Source organism: Pteropus vampyrus, unplaced genomic scaffold (genome assembly GCF_000151845.1).
Source record: "Pteropus vampyrus isolate Shadow unplaced genomic scaffold, Pvam_2.0 Scaffold152, whole genome shotgun sequence".
Lineage (NCBI taxonomy): Eukaryota > Metazoa > Chordata > Mammalia > Chiroptera > Pteropodidae > Pteropus > Pteropus vampyrus.
Genome location: NW_011888933.1, coordinates 1,447,175 through 1,472,673, shown reverse-complemented (window position 1 = coordinate 1,472,673; position 25,499 = coordinate 1,447,175). Strand labels below are relative to the sequence as shown.

The window sequence follows — 25,499 nt, the reverse complement described above, 5'->3', positions numbered from 1 at the left end:
GAAGGGTGAGGGCCAGCCCAGGCAAGGAAGTACGGATATTTCCAATCATTTCTCAACTCCCTGACGGCTATTTCTCATTTAAACACCTAATTTTGACTTTTCACTCTTTGTTCCCAAAATAAGGTCTGCAGGAATGACCAGCACCCTTGCTTAGTGGCCTCCTGCCTGGCATTTGTCCATCTAATTTGGAAAGCACAGAGGCGAGATGAAACCAGGGCAAGAAGGCTTGGTAGGAGGACATTCTGTGCATCGGCTTTGGCAGGTTTCTCTCAGACCTAAAAGAAATCATGCCCTGATTTGGCAAATAAAGCCCATAACACTACATCTGCGTTAAAAGAACGTTATGCTATATTTTTCATAAACTATAGGTAGGGCCGAGAATATTGTAGGTTGACGAATTTAGAAAAACACAAAATCTCTGTGTAAAACTAACATTAAAAAGGTATTTTAAAGTCCTAGTAGCTCACATTCAATAAAGCTCAAAATTTGAATGAACCTCCACGGCTGTTCTTGCAGGGGCTTTTACCGCTCCTGCAAAAACAGTGTTTTACTGAAGTTATGAGAAGGGAAGGTACTTTCTGCATTGTTTATTGAGGGAGAGATAACTTTACACATTAGGAACTGGTGCACTTAAATTACAGGACAGATGACCATAAAAACTAGGGGTCTTGTCAACAATACAACTTCATTTTATATTATTACAGTTACTGATATTTAAACAATGATGTAAACAAAAATAGCACTAAGTTATGCCAAACAGAAACATCGCATAGATAAGTTAGCACGTTAGCTATTCCTAATAGCTCAACACAGAGTGATAGAATAGCCCAAACTCCAAATTTTAGTTCTTTTGTGCATGAGCAGAAATAAGGGAAAAGGACACTGATCTGACCCCAGAACGAAGAACAGTCGTGCAGAGAGGTATTCTGCGTCGTGACGTTCAATACTTTTCATTTGCGACCTAAGCATTTTCCCTCTTTTTACTGTTCCTTGAAGACAGATTTCTTTTTTTTCTTAAATTTCCTATAGTCGGCTCCTGGCCATTCACAATAAAATTCGAATAGGTGGCCAATATCAGAGCCTAGGCCTCCAGCAGTGGAAGTCTAATTTAATAGCTCAGTGGACTACCTACACCACACACAAACATTTTTATTATAATTTATCCAAGAGGTTTCCCACTTCCCACTTGGAAAACAGGTGACAAAATAAAAAGAAAATCTCTATACAGTAAAGGAAAAAGGAATTCTTAAGTTTGTGTAATTTCTTCACCTGAAAGAGGCTAAGTTTACTGACTTTACAGATTCAAAGCTGGATAACTGGTTTAATTTCTCTACCCATTAGCCTTGATGACATCATGACATTCCCCTGAGTTTGGTTAATGAAAGTAAGCAAGCAAGCAAACAAAAAGAGTGATTTAAAAAAACAGCATAAAACAAAGTTAAAACAGTTTGTGGTTTGTATCTCTTGTATTTCCTGTTAAAAGTGTCAATGGAGCTAAGAAGCCAATGTTTCTACCATTCTACTTTAACAATGTGTTTCCCACAGGAATCCTTTTACTCATGAGGTTAAGGCACCAGGTTAAACGAAGGTGAAAGGTCTGACATGCGTATGGCATATGCAGGCTCCGCATGATCTGTATAAAGAGTAGCTAGCCAGCAGGGAAGAAGCCAAGTGATCCATGTTTAGGCGAAGGGTCCTACAGGCTTCGAGTGGGTCAGATGGACTAGACTAGAAGCACTAGGCAGTACTATAAGGCACTCCTACGAGGAGAAGAAACAAATGGGGTGGTGCACATGGAGAAGGAGCCACAGGCCCCAGGTGTCCACCAGCCGGGTTACTAGCCATGAGGCCTGGATCTGGGCCAGGGCTCAGGACTAGGGGCCAGGAAGGTCCAGGGATGGGGAGGGAGGCTGGTCTGCAGCTCTACAGCCAGTAGGAGAGAAGCTTCACTGTGCCAAGAGTTGCTATAGGCGCCTGAATCTTCCACCTGAGAAGACTGGCCTCACTCCAGACCTTTCTAACAAGATGGCTTCTCTTTCCACACAGAGGAACTAAAGCAGAACAGCAGCTGTCTCTTCAATCAGGTTAGCGGGAGCTTAACAATGCCTTCCATCACCCCAGAGGCCACTTTATGAGGAAAGTGCCACATAACGTGATCAGTTGGAACCCATTTTAAATAAAATCCCTGACAACTACAGGTGTGCTTAGGATGGTATTCTACACATTTGACTTTTACCTAGAGTTTAACAATGACCTGGATGTTACCTGCTAAGGTAAAAATCTCACTAAAACACACTAAACTCCACTAAAATCCTCTAAAGAAAAACTATCAAGTTAGAGATTTTTGAATACAGTGGAATTAGAATTATCTACCAATAAGAAGGCTGCTAGATACTGGGACTTAACTGTCAAAACACTATCCCACGTGATAAAAATCAACATTTGTCCATTTAGATTAACTGAGCAGGGCTTATTCACCCATCTCGGGGTTCCACCTAGAGCAGTCAGTTCTGCTAGACTCAGGGTGAGAAGAATGGTACAAGGCACACAACACACGAAGCTCCCAATGCCCGCTGTCAACAAGTACCAAGAAAAGACAAGCAGAGTACCTCCGACTCCGTTCCTGTCAGGGAGGGAGGTGTTCGTTTCTTTCAGTCTTGCCCCACACTCTCTACTTTTCCACATTATCTTAGAGTAAGAAAAATATTGAGACAGAAGACTCACGAAATAAAGAGGAAAACGGCATGCATCTCCCTTTACCGGGAGAAGTAAAAATATGAAATAAATTAATCTTTGTGTCGACTCCAGGCAAACAGTATTAGAATCAGGAGGTGAAGATTTACTTCATAATCCAGTTATTTCAATAAAGTGTGACAGCTCGGTGGAGATGAATAATTCTGCCCCAAACATAGGAACGGCAGCATCGGCTTTACCCTAAATCAGGAGCAGAATGCATCTCGGCTTCCTCAGATGATGCTCTCTTTGCAGAAAGTGTTCAGTGTGGCATCACACTGTCCCCCCCCAACCCCCAACAGTAATTTGCATATGGCCTTTTCTAGGCAATGGGCAAAGAACAAACCCATAGTGTTGGAACCCAAGCCTTTTCGAAGAGGTGCAGGGAGAAATTATCCAGTGCCAGAAGTCAGTGTGTACACACACAGAGGCAAAATGGAGGCCAGACCCCATCCTAGGTAACACCCTCCATCTTAGCAAAGGTGACCTGCGACAGGTACAGTGATACGAACACCTTGGTTCTCACTGTAGCCGGAAGGAAATCATAGCACAGTCTCTTTGCAGGAGTCTGAAGGATACCGCTCAAGAGGTTGGAAGCCACAAATCCCAAGTGCTAGCAATATTCCATTTTTGGTGGTGGCCTCGTCTAGAACAATCAAAGAGAGATTACCCTCTCAGCTAATCAAATATTAAAGCTCCTAAAAAGATTAGCCTTTAGCACTACAGACACAAAAATCGTTACGCTACAGTCCCCTGAAAAGGCAGTGAAGCAAAGGTGGAAGATGAGCATGTACAGGGTTTTCATATAAAGAGGCTTTCAAATTTGGGAAAAAGCAGCCCTGGAAAGAACACGACTCGCATTCCAGTTGACTGCGTTTTAAGTGTTCTGTGGCCTTCCTACAGTGGTACAAACTGAGATCTATTTTAGGAACTGGCTTCCTTACTGCAGGGTTAGGTGCCAACATTTCGCCAGGGCTGGGCTGTCTCACGCACGGGTTTCTGGCACTGCGAGGAGGGAGTTCCTCAAGCCATATACCAGGGAATGGGCCTTTCGAGTGAAAAGAGGTCTCCTGAGCTGGCTGCCAGCTCTAGGAGATTAATTGGACATTTTCTCATGTGCTTTATATATAAGATACTTAATATGGGATGAAAAACAGAACATGAGGGAAAGCAGGTATTAGCTGGGACTTACGGTGGTGGTAATCCACAGATTTGCTTTTGTCTCAACAGTTTCTAAGCAGTGGAACAATTACCTAACTGTGCACCAAATAATTTGTTAGGGTTGAAAACAGTAAGGGCGTTCATGTGCTCTAAGGCATTCTGGGCTGAAAACAGCAATTTTGAATGTTCATGGCAGACCCAGCTCCGAAGCCAGCTCTGCTCTGTCCTATCAGATTTTGGTGGTGGTGGCAGAGAGTGTCATGTAGGTTTGCAGCCGGCACCAACCAGGCTGTCAGGGATGCACAGAAAGGAGAGAAAACAGAAGCCGCTGGGATACAGTTTCGGTTCTGGGTAGCTGATGATGATGGCACATCTATTTTTTTTTCCATTTGAAAATAAGCAAAAAACGATGTGAGTAGAAAGTTCTCCTTAGAAGTTCACAGGGACTGCCAATGTTTAGCAGGGCCCTCTACATGGACACTGGTGACAACAAAGGCCTTTAGAACAGGGATCAGAATTTTACCCTGACTCTCGGCAGGTCTGACCCTGGGTGCCCGTGCAGTGAGACAGGAAATTTTGTACACAGCAGACATGCTAGGAGGGGAGGACATGGCCTTGCACTCAGGTCTCCAAATGCAGTGTGCCGGGGATGGCCTCACTGACAGTTGGAATAACACGTACATTAATTATAGCGAAGGCAGAAGCAAGCTGCAGTGACAGGGAGTGGGAGGTGAGGGAAAAGGCACTTTGCCATTGGAGCACATCTGTTTTATAATAAGCAGGTCTATAATTCTCTTGTGAAAGATCTTGTTCTGCTATCCTCGAGGCTGAAAAATATAAATACTGTATTTCACTAAGGGGAGGAGGAAAGAGGAGATGATCGAATTTGTTTGCCTGTTTGCCAAGTGCTTGTTTGAGATTTTCCACTCTTTTTCTTTTGTGTACAACATTCTCTATAACTGAGCAGGGAGGGGTGTGTGTGTGTGGGGGGGGGCGGGTAGCTTGTCAATCTGTTTTTCCAAGAGTAAAGGCACCGTAAAGCGTCTTGTGAATGGGGTCTTGGCCTCTTAAGTAGTTTTCATGCCTTGGTTACAGCTACTGTATAATCAGAACATGAATGCATGCTCGGTGCTGAACCAGTAAATGGAAATGTGTGGTCTGGGGCCAAAGGAACTGGCAGGGGTTGAGAGGTGAAACGCTTATACCTAACAGTCTGCAAAAAAAGTCAGTCTAAAATGTCACGTCTCTAAACGGACAGAAGGATCACGAATGGTGTCTGGAGGGAGCAAGGCATCGGGGAAAAGAGCAGCAGGGCTGAATGTACCACGGAGTCTGTGAGCCACGGATTCTCCAGATCCAAATAGCAGCGAAAGTACTAAACCACGAAGGCTTTGGAGACATCTGCTCAGTGGAAACACACTGAATCTTCTCGTACAGTCTACTGAGTATTGTTTCAATATAAACTAACTTTTCTGTTCTAGAAAGAGTTAAGGTGGAAGGAATGGGAGCCATGACTTTTGGTGCCACCTTACCTGCTATTTCCATCATAGCGATCTCTTAAAAGGGCACTGCAGTGGGAACATACTACCCTGCCATATGGCTAAGCAATTTGTTTTATTTCTTATTCCTATGATATTATTTTAGCACTTTTTGTTTTACTTTAAGGTGGCAATTATATATGTGTCTATATGTTTATTTAAATAATATTAGATTTAATTCATTAATTGTATTTGTAAGTTTGTTACTTTCCTAATAGCCTAACGTTGGTATTTTGATTTTTTAAAATGATTAAAAAAACATGAAAGTAGAAGTGGTTAAATTGACAAAAGTCAAAATGAAAGTACAATGAAGAACAATGAGAAATAAAGTATTTAAAGTGAATAGGCAGGAGTTGCCTACACGAGATTCTGTGAAAAGAAATGAAGACCATCTCTTGGAATGTATGCACGGCATATCTACCAGTCTGCAGACCCATGTATTTAAAACAATCCTAGGAAATTTCCTCAGGCCAGCACCATTAAAAAAATCACAAATATTACCCATGAAAACCCTGGCACACTGCTCGTAAGAGAGCCACGTTTACAACCTGGCAAATATGGTGGGGTGTTGCATCATTAGGCGGAATTGGGAGTTGTACCAGCAGACAGAGTGAAAACATGCAGAAGTTGGTGGCAGAGGTCCTTCTTAAGAAAAAAACTTTTCTGAGATTAACTTCAAAATCGGAATTAGCTCTCCCGGTAAATCAGGGTGCCTGCTTTCTGTCAGAGGCAGCTTGCTCTCCTGATTTCCAAGCCATTTGGCTCAGTTTAGGGGATCCCACCTTTGCAGAAGAAATTGAGGTGAGAGAGCCAGGGACACCAGGTCCTGGAAGGATCCAAAAGTCATTCCTGTATTTTGAAGATTTTCTTATGAAACAGACGGTGATGGGTGCTTGCCTTGCCTCAGTTACCTCATCCTCTGTGAAGGCTAAAAATAAATAACACAAAAATAACCCAAAGTATTGTTGTTCTGTTGGAAGTGCTTCCTCCTGTGTCCTGTGTAATAAAGTGGCTCCTGAGAGCCAAAAAAAAAAAAAAAAAGGAAAAAGTCTGAACCGTAAAGTAATTATGTGTAAACCACGTTTTGCTTGGGAGCAAGCAGCTGAAATTCATGGCTAAGTGTAATTCAGCTACTGGTAGTTTTTTGAGCCACAGAGGCTCCATGGACCTTTGAGACATTGACTTACAGAGAACGTACGTACAGGTAGGTGTGTGTACATGTATATAAATATATATCTATATCTAGCTGAAGATGAGACATACTCTTCTTCCAAAGGAGTCTAACTGGCTAGTTAGGAAGCCACTGGGGCTGATGGATCATTGAGAGGTCAATCCTGGGCCTTGGGCCCCGGCTGAGTCAGGTGTTCTGGTAGGAAAGCTCAAACATGTTGCAAGCCTCCTCCAGGCTCTCGTCCACGTTCAGCCTCCGCCAGAAAGACTTCTGCTTCTTTTGCAGCTCTCGGCGGACACACCTCGGGCAGGGGACAGACTTTTCTTTGCACTCAGAATGGAAAACGGCTCCACAACTTTCACACCTGTAAAAGCCAGGGATATGATGAGCAAGGTTGAAATGAGCAAGACCAAACGTCTGAAGTCCAGCGGCCTCTGTATAGCTCTGGACGCGACATTTTATTTCGGCGGCCCTGCCGCTGGGAAGAGAAATGACTCATAGAAATGAGCTCTTCGCTTTTCCAATTGTTCAAGGGTGAATTTCAGTTGAAAAATTTCCCTTTTTTTTTTCCTGATTAGAACTAGCTGGGGAAGAGGCTTTTGGCTTACTGGTGGAATGGAGCCAGCAGTCAACTAGCAACTCCGTGATCTTGGTGACTACGGACAGAGCTCTAGAAGTTCTGTGTTAGTTTCCTCTCCATGGAGAAAGAAGGGCATTAGTAACTGGAGGGTGAAGTGACAGCAAGTGAGAGTGAAGGGTCTCCCCAACTGAAAATGCTCGGAATACCAGCGACAACCCAGCGTTACGGCTATGAAAACTCAGCTTTCCACCTCAGTTAACATGAGCTAAGTGGTTCCATTAACTCCCTGCCTTTATCTGACAGTATGGAAAGGTAAATGACACATTTTCATTTGCTGATGCTCTCCTGTGGCCTATTGTTCTTCTGAGTTTTTAAAAAATTAGAACCCCTCTCCCACTCTTTAAAGTTTACCTTTATAAAATAAGTGGGAACAGTAAGGCATAAGAGAATGAGGAAGATTTTATATATATATTAAACAACACACAGATATCATAATTTATAAGAGGAGACATTCCAGGTGGATGACTCGTTTGTAGTTTGGCTTGGTGGAAGCCTGTACAGGAGTCTAAACAGCCTGTTTTTACTGCAAAGTCTTTAATAATGAGTAACTGACAAGCACGACTGTAGCTGCTTCAGTGGGTGGCTTGCCAATGTGGATTACTTTCTCATCCTTCCACATACGAGCGACAAGCAACTATTACCTCGTCCCTGGAGTCCAAGGAATTGGGCCCAGGTGATTTTGTTCAACCAGCAACGTCCAGGGAAGGGCCAGCACCAGACCTAGTACAAAGGGTACTTTTTTGTAGCTATGGCTACAAGGGATCCAGTCCTCAGGGCGCAGCTTTACGTTTCCTTTGCTTTTCCTATGGTATCCTGAGTTTTGCTTCTGGGTCTAGGATGGTCTTTGGAGCATCATTCCCTAGCCTGCCACTGACTTATCCCCGGTACCATTCAGGATTCAGAAGGTTTAGTGAAAGGAGGACCTTCCCACCCACCTAGTACCCAGGAAGGAAAGCAGTGACTTGGAGGGAGAGAAGCTGGGAAGGCGCATGGCTGAATCTTTCAGCTGAGAGATGGAGACAGACGCTTCACCACACCCAGCAGTCTCTACCGGCAGCTCAGCTCTCTGGGCGGAGTAAAACGTGATGCTTAGGAGGGCAAGCAAAGAGTGAGATGGCTGACTTCACATCCCACCTTTCAACCAGTTTCTGACTAATATGACTGTTATGAACTGACCTGTGTCCCCCACTTCCCCAATTCCCATGTGGAAGCCCTAACATTGTGTTTGCAGATAGGATCTTTAGGAAGTAATTAAGGTTAAAGGAAGTCATAAAGGTGGGCCCTGATCTGATAGGATTAGTGTCCTTATAGAAGGGACAACTGAGAGTTCAGAGGAAAGGACTACAGCAAGGTGGCCATCTGTAAGCCGGGAAGAGAGCTCTCACCAGAAACCAAGCCCTGCTGGACCTGGATCTGGGACTTCCAGACTCCAGAACCATGAGAAGTAAATACCTGTTGTTGAGCCGCCCAGTCTGTGGTATTTTGCATGACGGCCTGTGCTGACTAAGGCAATGACCTTGCACAAGTTACTTCACCTCTCCGAGCTTCAGTTTCCATGACCACGTACCTCACAGAGGTCTTGTGAGGCTCAAATGAGATAGCAAATAAAGTATTTAGCACAGTTTCTGGCACATAGTAAGTTTTTAATAATACGGCTAAGACCACTCCTTCCCACGCAAGCAGCTGCCTGCTGCCTTTCTGTGAGTCTTCGTTTCAACCTGACTTCACCTATGACACCACAGTGACCTGAGGACTTCTCGACCAACCTCCTGATTTCATAGATAAGAAAACTGAGATTCCAAGAGGGCTGGTGATTATTTCCTGAGGACAGTGAGCTGAAGACAGAGTTGACTAGAACCCAGGACTTCTGGCAGCCTGGCCAAGGCTCTTGCCGAGACTTGGGCATCTGAGAGGGGGCAGTGCGCCCACCGGGCAGGGAAGTGCGGGGCATTGAGTCAGGGTGCTTATGTTCGAATCAGAAATCTTTCTTTGAGTGGTCTTGGGCAAGGTATTTCCTTTCTTGGTGCTCTGGTTTCCCCATTTGTAAAAGACTGCTCACAGTGACCTCCTTGCTACTGGAGTCTGGGAGAATAAAGCGGCTAATGTATGAGGCAGGGCTGTTCAAATGGCAATGCTCTTAGGAGCAGCTGAGTATGACACCACCTCTCATGGCGACTCTAGCACCTATCTTCCTGACACTGCGCTCTACTGGCCAGGGCACTTGACGTGCTGGGTCATCTCTAGCATCTCTGCCTCCAGCCCCTCTCGCCTTCCACTGGGGATGAAGGTCAGGCAGGCAGAGCTTTGCCTAGTGCCTCTCTTGTCTGGGCCGGCTCCTCCCCAGTGACAGTGGCTTTGTCCCCACTGGGTCATACCTCTGTAACCTCCTATCACTGAAGTGACACTAATGGTAGCTTTATCAAATAAATTTCCTCCTTCCTGCCCCCTTTGCCCTGCTGAGTTAGCCAGTGATTTATACACCTAGGGATGTTGCCTTAGGGCAGTGATTGATAAGGAGAAAACTGCTGGGTTCCTTCAGTGCCACTCCCTTATCTCTGCTGATACCAGCCCCCCACCCCCACCCTGTGGTAGAGGCTGAGTCTTATCAAATATTTCTGGTGCAACAAATACCCACGGGGTGATGGAGGGACCAAGTACACCTGCTCTTTCTAGCCAAAGGTCAGTAACTGAAAAAAAAAGTCTGAGATAAAAAATTAATGATTTCAAAATAGAACCGAGTCCTATTTTCTAACAATTTGTAACCCAGCAGGCATCTTTTGAACTATATAATGGCTGGACTGATCAATGACCTTCCTAAATTCAGAGACTCTATTGTTAATTTTCTCCCTGATTTTCTTCTTGAAAAGAAAAGAATAAGGGCAGGAAAACGAAGGAGGAAGAGAAACTGTTCTCTTACATAAATTTTACAGAGCTCTGTAATAAAAATGTAATTTACAGGAAAAATAAAGTATTTCATTAAAAAATGCAATATAGAGAATAAGGTTTATTAAAAAAGACCTTTTACTTAAAAAGTCACTGGCTCCTTAGGATTTACTGAATGTCCTGACTGTTTTTAAAATATGATTTGACAAACATAACTTTTTAGGAACATGTCTTTTATATAAGGCAAATCTACTAGTGTAATCATCTGTGCAGAAAATCGCAACAGATAATGAAAGAGAAATGGCTTTCGGTGTTCCTGAGTGATGAATCAAAGAAAAGCCAGCACTTCGTTTCTGAGTCATCCAGTCCCAGCCATTAGCAGTCTCCTTGCTTTTGGTCGTTGCTGCACAGCACGGAGAATAAAGACCTGTGTCCTCTCTCTCCAGTGTCACAGAGAATGTGACTGCAGGGAGACGTATTGGCTGGGGTCCCAGTGGTTCTCAACTGGGAAGACCCTTCTCCTGGAGGCGGGGGGGACATCTGGACATTTGGCGGTGCCGGGAGACATTGTTGGTTGTCACAAACGGGGTGGGGAGGGGATGGAGGAGAGGTGTTACTAGCCTCCAGTGGGTAGAGGCCAGAACCACTGATCTAATCTACCTGGAGAAGGCAACACAGGGTACCCAGGGTAAACAGTGCTGCCTCAGGCTTATATGCATGCTAACCAATAAGGGCCAGCATAATATACTTATTTATTTATATTACTTTCACAAATATATATTTTAATACATCATTTGATCAAAATAGCTGAAACTCACTAGCATTAACTATCGTGGTTTCTAAAAATAATTTAGAACATCATTTAAGAGTCAATACCTATGACATAATTCTGTGCATTGCTCAGTAACTCTTCACTTTCTATCGACCCACTCTGATTTTTCAACCTTCCCCAAGAGCCATCTTGAAGACTGGCCCTCAGTCGCATTTATTTACTCTTTGGCCCAGAACCTCTGGGCTGTTTCTTTGTGGCATCTTTCGCTTCTTCATGCCCTGTCTAGGCCACCTAGCAAATCAAAACCAAACACTTTTGTATTTGCTTCCTAAAATAAATCGCTTTTATGTAACTGAAGCAGTTAAGCTTCAGCAACTACTGCATTGAAAACAAGATCAGAAAATATCGAGGCCACTTACTGCAGAGAGGAGAGCTGGGCTAGAGTGAGGAACTCCAGATTCTTGGCCCAGGTTGACCCTAGTGTCACTGGGATCTTGGGTAAGTTACTTCATCTCTGGCCCTCATTCTCCACATAAGTAAAAGAGAAGGTTGGATTAGATGGCATCTAAGGTTCCTTCCAACTTGTGGATTTTGTGCAGGAGGGAAAAAGGCTGCTCTGGGTTTTACCCTCCTTTTTCCAAATTTCCTTGCTAGCGCCTCTTGGGAAAGCCTCAAACTGACAAGCTGGGACTGGATGAGATGAGCCTTAATGCGGAAAGCATCACTTTAAATTTTATTTACTTGCGTTGATTAATCAAAAGCTATGAAACAATTTATATGATTAGTACGTGTAGGTCTGAGAATCAGGAATTTGGCCAAAAGGAGCTGACTCTGCCCCTACGTCATAAAATCAACTGGGTATTAAGGATTGCTCTCTAAGCCCCCTACTACCCTCATCAGCACCCCCTCTCTTCAAGGGAACAAAAAAGAACCGTTAAATGTCATAGGGCTTTTGTTTGGGTTGCGGGGTGGGGAAGCTGGCTAGAGGTAGCAGTCTTTTACCACCCTACATGGAAGTATTTCTGTGATTTAACCACTGGAATGAGCCCTGGATGCACCATAGGATGTGGGATGAGAAAGGAAGAACTTGAGTTCTGCTTTGGTGGAAGCTCTATTGGGTAAATGCCATTAATCATTCATGTGCGCCCTGGCAAACTGGTCTCCTTTCTCGGGATAGGGGCAGGGGAACGTTTCTACCATTTGGGGGCAACACAGATCTCATCCTATATCTTAGTAAAGGCATCATGAAACGAGACTCTATACATCTTATGAACAGTCTTTGACCTAAAAATTAGCTTACCTTCTGACCTATGGCAAGCAAGTGAGAAGTTTATAACCCAGAAATCTAAGTCAATTGCCAAGAGATCAAACAGGCACGATATTCTTATTAGAGCTATCAAAACCAAGAAAACCGACCTGCTACAACGAACAGAACTAAATATGTGCAGGGGAAAAAGGTTTGCTTCTCAAATATTATGGCAAAGAAGCAAGAATTCCTGGCTGCAGACAGTTTCCTGTTCTGGAATGCTGATGATGTGAGACCAATTAGAGACAGGCTCGATGGCTTTGTCTGCGTCCTTCCAGATCCTAGCCGCGCACATGGAGGTCACAGGAAACTGCTAAAGGCCCCTGCCCCAAGTTGAGGTCACTGCAATACTTCTGCTCTTGATGTTGATGCTGAGTCCTTCTCCTGCTGCATTTTTATTTTTGGCTCAGGCAATGACCTCAGATATTTCACTAGGATTCAAATTCAGGTTTGAGTTTGGCTGGATCTCTGACAAGTGAAAAGACAGGCCCACAGCTTCGGCTGATTTCTACACGGCGGAGCCCACAAGGAATAGGGTAGGGTGAAGAAATAAGTGCACATTATTAGACATGAGAGTGTGGTTTAGTGTATAGCTACTATGTAAGGCGCCCCATAGGACCACTAGCTATTATTGGTTTTTCCAAGAAACCAAGATGATTATTTAAATCTCTTAGCTAAGGGAGGTTGTTATTGGGGCCTGGTATTTGAATGTTTTGGGATGATGTTTTCTTCTGTTACTGTGTAAGTCAATGAACATAAGTAAACAACTTAAAATTTGCTTAAGTAGGAAATCAGCCAACATCACATATGGTGGCATATGCCTGCATGTGTGCATATGTGCTGTGTATGTACTTACATACGTATGCATGCTGTTTGGAAGAATACACAGAACGTGTTACTAAATATTCTAAGGTAAAATGAATTCAATATGATTTAAACAAACAATACGATCTAACAGATTCATTCTATTGGAGGGAATAGTAGCATTCAAATAAAGAAAGGTTAACACCCAATTTCAGTAAGAAACTGATTATGGTAGGTGTTGATGGCTGAGGACAGTCCAAGTTTCACAGCCGCCCTGGAGCACCCACCACCTCCAGCCAAGCCTTGTGCCAGAATGACCAGAAATTCACGCATCCATACTTTCTAGATGCCCCTCTATTCTGCAGCAGGAGAAGCAGGGCAGATGGGGAAATGCTGGATTCCAGAACTATCGTGGCTCCTTGTAGAGCAAGAGATGGACTACAGTTAGGCCTATCTCATTTGGGATTGTTTATGGTATTCTTTTTTCTTTTTTTCTTTTTTCTTTTTGGCTGAGGATAGGGAGGTGGGGGCTAAAAAGGTATCCATATGGTTTAACTGGAATTGTATGAGACTGGAAGAGATCCAGCTCCTTTGGCCAAATGTCTGGCAGATTAAGGCGTATATGTGCTAGCTTGTAAAGCTATTCCAATGGTTCTGAATGGTAAATGCAACTACAGTAAGATCAGAATTAGACATTTAAATTAGGCAGCATCTGTATGGCCCTTTGCCCCTGTTTTTACATAAATTATCTTTAGAATAGTTCTCTGAGCTAGGTACTATTTGTTTTTTTCTATTTTTAATAAGTCAGTAAGTAGATAAAATGAAATGAAATAATAAAATAACTGGTGGCCTATCTGGTCCCAGAACTGGTAGTGAGTAATCAATTTTGGACTTGATTTCAGTCTTCTGACTTTCAATCTGGCCCTTTTCTCCGGTTACTAGCCACATGCTACTTTAAGTTATTCAAAACATCCCCCAAATACCTGCTAAGACTCAAATCTGGGAAGAACAATTGGTATGTCCTGCAATGATCTTTTTATTTACTTCTTAATCCCCAGAGTTAATTAAGGAAGGCTTTTCCCCTGATTGCACCCCACAAAGCATTTGGCTTTCACAGGTCTTGCACTTTTAGTTTGTAAACCAGGCTCAGCTAATACCTTTGACAAAAGCTTTACTTAAAATCTTGGCTTTGAAATAGAATGTAAACAAGGGTTAATTAATTCATTTGTTAATTTTGCTACCCTACTGGAGACAGTAACTCCCTGTTAGCTTTTGTGCAAATAATTAATAAATGCTTCTTGCTGATTTGTGGATGGTGATAGAACTCCATAATATTCTATGTAGCTGTATAAACCATAAGAGGTATGACCTGAATTGAAATAGTTTTGGGGGATAGGGAAAAACTGATATTTCTGACACTTTTCAGTTTTTTTTTTAATGGTTCACCTGGCAGGTAATATGATTCTTAACTAACAAATGTCCATCTCTTTTTGGAGTTACTTTAGGAAAATCTTATTTGAGAAATTAAAGGAACTGCAGGAGGATTTTAAAATTTTCTACAGTTTCTAGAAAAAGCTAGAATATATTATGATTGTAGCCATAGAGAACCACAAATAAGAGCAATGGCTTTCTGTAAGAATTTCTAAGGTAGATCAAAACACCTAAGAGCCCAAGAGATGTTTAGAAATGTCTTTCTACATTCAAAACAAAGAAAGTGAATATAAGACTATTATTAGGCTAATGCAGATTAAAAAACAATAATCTTGAATATCTTGGCTTATATATGGATTCCATTGATTACTAGTCTACCTTTTTTTATGTAAAACTGAAAAATGTAACTGCCAAGTTTTTAAGTGAGCTTCTTTAAAAGAAAATTATTTATAAGAATGGTAGGTATCTATGATTCTGAATAGGATTTACTTTTATTTAACATATTACATTTCAGTTCCTCAAAGTACTAAGATGATGGAGTAAGATACAAAATAAAAAACTTTTTCAAGCATGGGTACATTAGAAAAATGCAAACAAACTCAGAAGGTAAACCGAATCTAATTTTATGAGCAGCATGATTAGTTGCTTAGGAATAAGTTAGTGTTGTAAATTTAGAAGGAGAAAGGCATTTAAATAAAAGGCATTTGTCTCCTCTCACCAATACGATTCTCTTAACAAGACGGTATTACATAATTTTCTAATATTCAACGTGTTCTAAGCCAGTGGCTCTCTAAGTGTGGTCCCTGGACTAGCCAAACCAGCATCAATAGGGAATTTTTTAGAAATGTAAATTATTGGGTCCCAATCCAGACTTGCTGAATCATAAACTCTAGGGTGGGGCCCAGCAATCTGTGTTTTAACAAGCCCTCCAGAGAATTTCATGAACATAAAAGTTTGAAAATAATTTTTCTAGGCCAATCGTTTATTTCCAAAGACAGCAGGGCTAATATTAGACAGAGCTGTTCTAAATATTTAAAACAAAAATCTGGACTTTGCAAAATGAAATTAGGAAGTGATATTAACTAATATTTTCATGTAGGGCTTTACATTTCATATTTATTATTTTCTCAAAGCTCATAGGTGAATCTCATTTAATTACAAGTAACATGTAGTAGTTCACATATTTATTGGTCATTTGCATGATTTTTCAATAAATTAGTTTATGTCCTTGCCTGTTTCCTATTGACTTTTACTTACTGACTTTTAAAGATTTTTTTATATTCAGGAAATTATATTTTGTCACATGTGTTGAAAATATTTCTTCTGTTTACATTTGTCTATACCTATAGAATTTTAAGCATTTAACATTTTTTATGTTTTTAAAAGCATTTTGCTTCCATGGCTTCTGGGTTTGTGTCTAACTTAGACCTTCCCCACTTTAAGATTATAAAAATATTCATCCATCTTTTCTTCTAGTACTTTATGGATTTTTTTTTTTTTAAATCAAAATATTTGATCCATCTGGAATTTATGTAAGGAGCATGGTGAAATCTGTGCATTACTTTTTCCAGCATTACTTTTCTTTTACAAATGGCTCTCTAGTTCCCAGTTCCTTTTATGGAATGATCCATATTTTGTTTTACTAATTTTGCTGTACCACCTTTGTCATGTGCTAAATGCCCATATTTCTTGAATCTGTTTCTATACTTTCTGAAATTGTGTTCCGTCGGTCTGTCTGTTCCTATGCCAGCACTACATTGTGTACTTTATAATACATTTTTATATCTGGTAAAAAGTTTCCTTTCGTATAAACAACTTCAGAGGTCAAATTCTATACTGAATATAATAGGAAAGTTTACCGCTACCCATCTTTATGTTAAATGAAAAAAATTTGTAATGTATATAATCAATCAGCTAATTAAAATTTTATATTATAACTTTATTTATAAGGTGTATTTAAAATGAGATGTACTTGTATAAACATCTCAGGTGGTCAAGGACTAATCTTGGCTTTAGATATTTGACTTTTCGAGCATCTTAGTTTTTTTTCATCTTTACATAGTGCTAAAGGTACTGTACAAACTTGGTAGGTTAAACTAATAGTCTGTTTATATGTTTATAAAATTAGGAAACATGATTCAATTGTTCAATAATGTATAAACATTTAGTGATTAAAGTTACCCTACTTTGCATGAACTAAGTGTTTATTATCTTGGAAAAATAAAGCAATAATGCTTAAAATGTGGTATATATTAACCAGATTTTAAGGGAGAATGGGAAAAGACGACGTGAATGACAATGCATGTTTTAGCAACCCCTTTCATTTAGTGAGAACATCCTTTGGAACTTTTGCTTCCACTCTGAATATTAGTAAAAGTTGGATGGAATTGATAATCACAGTAATAAAAATAGTTATGCTACATACACAAGCAGTAAACAGACATGTAAGACACCTGGAAGTCACAGAAAATTTTCTTTCTTTCAGCATTATGTACAGTTATAAGATGGGAATATAAGTGTAAAAAGCTGGATGGTAGTATATATCACAAAGGAAACTCCAAGGCATTAACACATCTGGTTAGCAATGTGTGGTGCTAACTAATAACTAAGCCTTTTCTCTTTCATTGTCTCTAGGTGGTGACCTAGGCAAGAGCTCTGGACCCCTCAGTGAGAAAAACTGAGGCAAGAAATTTTCAGGTGGAGCGAGGCGTGGAGAAGAAGGGTTAAGTATTGTTCTTAGGTACTTTCTAAGTATTAAGGTTACTCTGATTAGGTCTTTCTCTTTTAAATAGTTTACCTTAAGTATGCTCTCACAGAAGCCAGAGAAAGGGAAAAGGCGTCTTTCTTCTTGCTGCTTTGACATTCACGTGATTTCTGTTCCTCAATCCCTGGGCTAGTGCCTCTTTCAGGCATTGCGTGAAAACTATCCCTCCTCAGGCTACCTCAGGCCTCACTTCCCCCACCAATCCACCCTCTCCTGCTCTTCCACTCATCTTCTCGACTACTGCCAATGAAATCTTGTCTCTGTTCATTTTCGATTCTGAAATTTTCTTCATCATTGATGTAAGCTGCTTCCTGGCTAAGCCTCTTAATTTAAATTTTCTTTCTCTTTGTCATCGAGGATTCTTTTTCTAGGAAAAAAGTGTTAACGCCCCTCTTAGAGAAAGGCTTTAAGATCCTTCAACCTCTCAAATCTCAGTGCCAAGCTAGATCTCTCAGTATAAGTTAAATCGGTTCAAGTTAGTGGCTTCCAATGTTTCCAGTGCAGACTTGGGAACCATCAACCACCAAGAGAAATAGCTGAGCTTGTCAAGGGTAGGTAGTGAGTCTTTTGCCCTCTTAGGATGGTTTGTGGGTCCCTGGAATTTCAGGCTAGTGCTCTGACAAGAGAATGAGGCAGAAAGGGTATTGCACTGGGATTCGACAGCCCAAATCTTCCACTAGCTATGGCTGTGAAGTTAGGTGGGGATGCTGGCCTTGATGCGGGGGAGGAGGGTTAAGGGGTGGAGGCGTGGGTGTTGTAGGGGATGACAGTGATAGGAGGAAGATTATTAAATTCCCCCTGACTCTATAATTCAGTCCGAATGGCAGCTTGTTTACAGAATGTGAACATCTATGTACTGGGCCTTTATCTCTATTTTAAGTGTTTTGAAGGCATCTAGAACTGAACAGATGACTATTAACGGTAGCCATAGATAGCATATGCAGATGTTTCCTAATGCAGCATCGAGTGGTTTCATCGGGTGTTTTAATATTCAAAATACTTAAGGGGTTTAGTAAAGATATGATAACGTTCATTAGATTCTAAAATAAAACCAAAAAGGATTTTTAAAAAACAACTTTAACAAGATATTACTATTTGTATTCCCATGATTGGTTGGATGAAAAAAGCCTCAGAATATCATAAACATAAGCTGACAAAACCAAGATACTATTGTACCTTTTGTAATTCTAAAGCATAAAACAGTTCATTTCAGAACATACTGCTCAGTCTGAAAGTCAACATTTTTTGTATGGAAAGGTAAACAGTCCTTCTCTTCCCTATCGTGTATCTAGGTTACTTATTTACAGTCCCATAGGGAAGGGAAAAGCACACAATGAAAAATGACCCAAAAGATGTTCTGAAAATTAAATTATCTGAGTAGCTTAACAAAGCTCATATTTCTGACATTAAACTCTCTGTTGGGCCAGTAAAACACATCTGTCCCTATAATATCGAGCTATCACTCCATAAAGTCACATATTATGGTAATGTCTACATTAGAGTAGACAATTTCCCTGGAATTGGTTTAAAAGCTATTTAAAATAAAATATGTTAAGTACAGATTTGAAAAACTAAAAAAAGGGAAAACTCTTCATTTATTCATAAATTATTTATCAATTATTTACTGTACACTGTTTTAGATGCAGAATATGGAGCAAAACAGAAGAAGCCCATTTCCTTATTCCAGTTCCTTATGTTATTTCAAAATGGTGGACTGAATCACAATTTGAATTTATATCTTAATCCCTTTGGGTAAATTCTAGCAAAATCAGTCAACTTTACTGAAAATACCATGATAAACTATCAAAAAGACTGATACAAAATGCTAAGCTATGAAGCTAAAGTAAAGCTCTCACTTCTTTTGTCAATAAGAGCTTAAAACAGTGCCATATGCCTTGTATGTAGATAGGAGGTGGGTGGCTTGTCAAAGGTCCACATAGCAAATTATTGGCAGTTAGGAATGTCATGTAGACTTTTTTATTCCTAGGCCAGTGATCTTTCTGTGGACGAGCCTGCTTCTACTTATTAAATGGATCTTAAAGATTTTAGAGCCGATTAAACTTTTTTCCCTCTGTAAAAGTATCCATTAATAAAAGTTTATAGATTAAATGTAACTATTTTCCTGAATCCAATATGATGTGACAAAAAAGCTGGATAAATATGTATACAATCTCAATTTTATGAAAAAATACGTATGCACATATATGTTGGAGAAATTTTCTTCATACTTTTATGTGCTTTTCATATTCTATAATGAATATCAATTAATTTTACAGTTAAAAAGTTAAAATATGAGTTAAACATTGATGAACATTTCCCCCTCCAATCGACAAAAAATTAGGTTGTCTAAAATGTTTAGAGATTAGATGATTAAAACATTATTAACCAGACACCCAACTAGGAGCTTGGTAAGAAATATGTCTAAGTGGAGATGACAGCCACCTATTCAAATGACCAAATGGCTTCCAAAAACAATGGTGGTCGTACCAGCTAGTATTGTGTTTATAAATGCACAGTATTTATCAAGAGGTTTAATGGCATAAGGGGTCAGGTCAGCCCTGAGAGTTTCGCGAAAGTCTTGTCTGTGTTAGATGTGCTGAGACATTTTGACATGTGAATATAGAAGCCACCAGGCCAAGGTGAAATGTTATTTACCAAGTTACTCTTTGACCAAAGTTTAAAAGCCAAAGAAACTAGCATTGTGCTGGAGTATTTTTTCCCATTTTAATTTTTATTATTATTATTTTTTGACATTCAATATTATTTTATATTAGTTTCAGATATATAGAATAGTAGTTAGACATTTATATGATTTATGAAGTGATCCCTCTGATTAGTCTAGTACCCACCTAGCACTATGCACAGTTATTACAATTATTATCGACTATATTTCCTATGCTTTACTTCACACCTTGTGACTATTTTGTAACTACCAATTTGTATTTCTTAATCCCTTTACCTTTTTCACCCAGCCCTCCAAACTGCCTCCTATGGGGCAATCATCGGTTCGTTCTCTGTATCTATGAGTCTGTTTCCGATTTATTTATTTTGTGCTTGAGTTTTTATCAAGGAAAACCTTCATCAACACAAACACATTTAAGAGCAGGCAGTCAGTCATACAGCCTAAGATTAGAATTCCATCTGGGTAAGTCACCACCCTTGCTTCAGCCACTCACAAAATCTGTGAGCTCTCTGGGCTTCAGGTTTTCTGTCCCCAAAATGTCTAGATGCTCTCCACGGTGTCTTGTGTCTCTGCTAGTTTACGATTCTAGAACACAGGCAGGAAGGAGTCTTGTCCTCCACCATCAGTGTTAGAAGACCATGGAGAAAGTTTGTCAAAATGCTCCTCTTTAATAACAGAGAGGAAAGAACAAGCAGATAGAAACTAATGGCTCTTCCACAAAGGTACCTATGAAGAGGAGCCCAACTTTCCTCTAGCTGTTTTGAGGATCCCACACCTCATTACAACACTGAGTGGCTGCTTCCCAAGAAAAGCCACAGAAAAGGAAATATCATTAAAAAAGTGTATATGCATTGGGGGAAGCTGTTCTCTCCCTTAAGCCAAACCTAGCCAAGGCTGTTGTTCTCTATTGTTGAACAGGATGTAACAGGATTGCCAAACGCTGCCTACAAACCTGCTAATTAGGTGCACTGACAGTGTTTGTTTTGGAACCATTCCCTAACAAAGGAATGTGTCAGGCTGATTAGTGAGAAAAGGGTATGTAATGTATGTGTATTCTAGTCCAGATGAGGGCATAATCCAGGTATTTGGTCTGTTTGTGCAAGGACTCACAAAAAACTGAAGGCTGAACAAATAGGAAGCCCAAGACCAGCTTCTGGGCAGTGCCTCTCTCTCTTCCTCTGGAGTTGTGTTATACTTCCCCCACCCCCACCAAAAAAAACTCCTGCCTAAACACGAAACTCTCTTTCAAAAAATGACAAATTATAATTGGATCCTCAGAAAAATGCAAGAGCACTTGTAAGGTAGCTGACAAAACTGGGGGTTGATGATTTTCTAGTCACATTAATAGGTGACAACTTTGGGCAAAGCCATCTCTACATTTACTTTCCATAGACACATCAAAGGACATTAGGGCAACAGAAGACAGCTTTTAAGGGATTGTTCAAGTTGTGCTGATAAGCTGTGCATCTTAGCATCCTCTATGGGAAGAAGTAATTCTATATTTTATTATAAATCAGTTTCTCTTTTTAAACAAATCTTTATAAGGGTTGACTACAATTAGCTATTGGAAGCTTCATGAAGCTTAAAGAAGGGTGGAAGGTACCAAGGCGAAATAACAAAGTCCATGCCCTAACAAGTTTAGGCCCTCAGGCGCAGAGTGGTATGGATTACGATGAAATGCAAAATGACAAAGACCAATTGAAAAGGTCAAGTGTGTTGGGAGGAGTCTCCAAGTTCTTCAGTACAAATTGGACATTTCTGGAGTTTGGCCAGATGGATGAAAACAATGGGCTTGACTAAGTTCTATGGGAGGCCTTCTTTCTCTGTAAGCTAACCTTACAAAATAGATTTTAAAAATAAAAAAGAGGATAAGCCCTGTTAGAAACTCACTCACTGTGAACTCTTCCATGAGGCCAATGTTTGTTCTCACTAGATAGATGTAGGAAATGTTCTTGAAATGTGTGCAGATCAGATTTGGTGTCAGAGAATGTTAACTCAAGTGGTAAGAGTTTGGTGTTGATGAGTTCAAGGACTCGTGTGCAATCGTTATTTCTTGGAGTAGAGGAGGGAGTGGTCAACTACTGTACACAAAGAAAAACTGGCAAGTAATGCTCAATCTGCTTCTCCAAACCCCAGTGGTTTAAACACATAACCCTCTTAGGAGAGTAAACACTGAGCTGCAGATGCCCTCCTAACACAGGAAGAACACCTCCTTGGGTGTTGAATATTGTGGACCTGGACAGGCTGATGCTCATGCCGGAGAAATACTGTAAATGGTAGATCAGTTGCTTCAACCTTGTATATAAAGCTGTAGTGTTACTTCAGACTTTTACTATGCTCCTCTATCTTTGCAAGCATTTCCCCCCAGTTTTATTGAGATAAAAATGACATATAACATTGCATTAGTTTCGGATATACAACATGATGATTTGATATATGTATATATTGCAAAATGATTACCACAATAAGTTTAGTTAACATCCATCACCTCATGCAGTTAGAAATTTCTTTTTAATGATAAGTACTTTTAAGATCTACTCCCTTAGCAACTTTCAAATACATGGTACAGTGTTATCTTTAGTCACTATGCTATACGTTATATCCCCAGAACTTACTTATCTTACAACTGGAAGTTTGTATCTTTTGACCAACTACACCCATTTTACCCATCCTTCTACCCCCCACCTCTGGCAACCACCAATCTGTTCTCTGTATCTGAGTTTGAGAGATCATACAGATCTGTCTTTCTCTGTCTGATTTACTTTGCTTAGTGAACGTATGTTAAATTTTCTTAATTAATCAGTTTATTTAAAAAACTCTGTCAGTGTTTGTAATGACTATTCATAATATACTTGGGAGAGCAGAACCAAAAAATAAAAATTTATGGAATGCCTACTATATGAAATACACCAAATTCAGTGTTAGGTATAATCTTCTTTTAGTATATCCACATCTAAATACAGCCAGAAATGGCATAGGAGTCATGAAGTTTTGAAGTATGTTTTCCATATTGGAAAACCTGTGGGGATGATTTGTATGTTACATGAAAAAAATCAACAGAGCCAAATGGATCAGACAGAAAGGATGGAATTGATTTATGTTAGCTGGTATATTTTATAAGTCCCATGTTAAAATGCATTCTGAGTGTTTTTAGGATGAAATATTTATGTACTTGGGATCTGGAAGCATTTCAAGATTCAAGAGTGACATCTTCACAGAAATGTATGAAGCAGGATGGTCTCCTTAGCAGCATTATGTCTTTAGTAACAAGAGAAGATTAGTGATCTGTAAAGATGTCAAAAAGACAGCTGGACAGGAGGCAATTCAAGAATTTTTTTTTTTTTTAAATTAATCTAAGTCCTAGGTCATTTATATGACTTTTTTTTTTTTTTTTGCTTTTATATTGTTTTCTCTTAACTCTTTGAGAAGTGTCTGTAGTCTAATCTTCTGATTCGAAATTCTGAAAAGTTAGAGAGAGACCTGATTTCTTATTTTGAATCAAGGAGGGGTACATTTTCATTTCTATTTCTTTCTGGTGTGGAATTTTATCATAGTGTTAACAGAACGTTTCTCTCTCCTAAAGCTGGGCTGTCTCGTTTTAGTGCTCTCGGAAGTAAATGCTGGATTAGGCTTAAGTAAAGCAATTTTGTGACTCTGGATCTTCTCATTGTATTTAAAACCTTGAGATTTGGATTTTAGTGTTTTCCTATTTAAATTACACAGAGGTGTGTCTTTAATTTGTATCTGAGATGAAAGACTATCTCAAGGTAAAACTGAGAATGGAGGGGAGGGTGTAGGGTGCAACAAATGGGTTTGCCAAGTAAGCCTGATGAAGGCAGCTCCTGGTGTCCCACGGGCACCCCTTTGCCAACCTGACCCGCCCAGGGATGCGCACAGGTGGAAGCTCCGCTGTCATCTCCTTCCCTATCCCCTTTACAACAGCTCTCCCCACCCCATTCTAACTCTTGCTCAGGGTTCTAAGTGTAAGAACTTCCACGGTGGCAAATAGAGGGAAAATTCAAAATAACAGTCTTAGGGGAAGTTTCTTTAGTGACAGAGGTGCACAATTTTTTCACATTTCTTTAAGGGGTACGCTGCAAAAATGGTTTGAAGACTACAGGTACAGAAGAAACTGATGTATGAGGAAAAAAGCCTGGATTTTGGAGTTAGATATATTTGGGTTCAAGCTCTGGCCTTATCTCTTGGGCCAAGGTAACTGCCTTCTCTGAACCTGGGTTTCTTTGTTATTAAAATGAAGGCAACGACATTTCTTCAGAGGACTGGCATCCGAATTAAATGATAAGATATGTAAATTGCTAGTTTAGTACTAGTAAATGTTCCAGCCATTCCTTCTACAATCCCAGAACATTCTCTTGGTTTGCCAGAGATGGTATTATAAAAATTAGTACTAGGGCTATATTTTTAAATTACACATTCATGAAGTTTCCTCCTGCAGAAAAATTAATTTAATAAGGAAAAGAAAGTCTGAAGAATTGACCAATGTTTGATACATGGTCATCATCAAATAAGCATGTTAAAACTGAGTATATAATACTGAAGTACATAAATCAGTGCCTTAGACTTCGATGTAGAGCTCTCTGATAGTTTTAGAAATTGAGGAACTTCTTTTCAGCTATAATGTACATCACTCCTATGAATAATACCCCTTCTTGGAGCTTCAGGTTCACACCTTCTACCTTGGCACAACTTTAGCACAACTGCCCACTGGCTCCGCGAGCATCTCTCTTACTAGAGACTGTGAACTGTTTGTGAGCAAGGAGCATGCCATGTTCACTGTGTCTCCATAAACCTAGCCTGATGCACAAATGTAGAATATTCAATGTAGAACATTCAAATGTAGAATGAAAAAATGTGCTTGTGAAATGTTTTTTACTGAATTATGCTGTTCAATGATATTTGGATCTCAAAGAATATTAAGTATATTTCTGAGGACACGGAAGTGCTGAATTTAGCAAGATGGTCAAGGACATGTGGTAACAAATTCACTAAATACTTCATTTCTAGGATTTTTACATATAGATCTTTAAACATGTTTTATTACGGAAATTTCAACATACTCAGAAGTATGGTATAATAAATTGGTGTGTTCCCATCACCTAGCTTCAACAATGACCAATCTCTTTCATCTGTAGCTATCCCCTTTCTCCTACTATCAGATTATTTTGAAGAAAATTCCAGATATCATATTACTTCATCCATAAAAATTTCAGTTGCATATAGATTTAAAAATTTACCCCCCCATTCAGATTTAATTTTATTTAACACATTTGTTCAGTGCATCTTTAAATCTGCAACTCTATTTCTGATTAAAGTTTTCTTTTACTAGTTCTTTTATTAGTGTTTCTTTTTGTCCTTCCCCATAGATTTGTATAAACCACTCCCAGTGTTTAATTGGAAACTGAATATCAAGAGATAGCTCAAAGAGTTCCTCCTGGAATTATCCTCCTGGAATTCCAGGAAGGCTGGTCAGGGCTCCTTTGGACTAAGATATTTGTGCAAACTTAGAGAAATGTAACTGACTGAGGGAGAAACAAAGGATTCTAAATAGCTACGTATTCTTTCCTACTGGGTAAAAGCCCCTATCAGCCCACA

General features: G+C 40.0%; 1 protein-coding gene across 3 annotated transcripts in view; it reads right to left on the bottom strand.

The window, feature by feature from the left end:
- Positions 1-572: 572 nt before the first annotated feature.
- Positions 573-25,499, bottom strand: part of PLEKHM3 (pleckstrin homology domain containing M3) — a 171,491-nt gene continuing 146,564 nt past the window's right edge. For 2 of the 3 annotated variants that reach the window (XM_023536249.1, XM_011369645.2), the window contains one exon: positions 573-6,967. In XM_023536249.1, coding sequence (XP_023392017.1) covers positions 6,790-6,967 — 178 coding nt within the window. In that variant the 3' untranslated portion in view covers positions 573-6,789. The remainder of the gene's footprint in view (positions 6,968-25,499) is intronic. The other variant, XM_023536252.1, reaches the window with a different exon arrangement.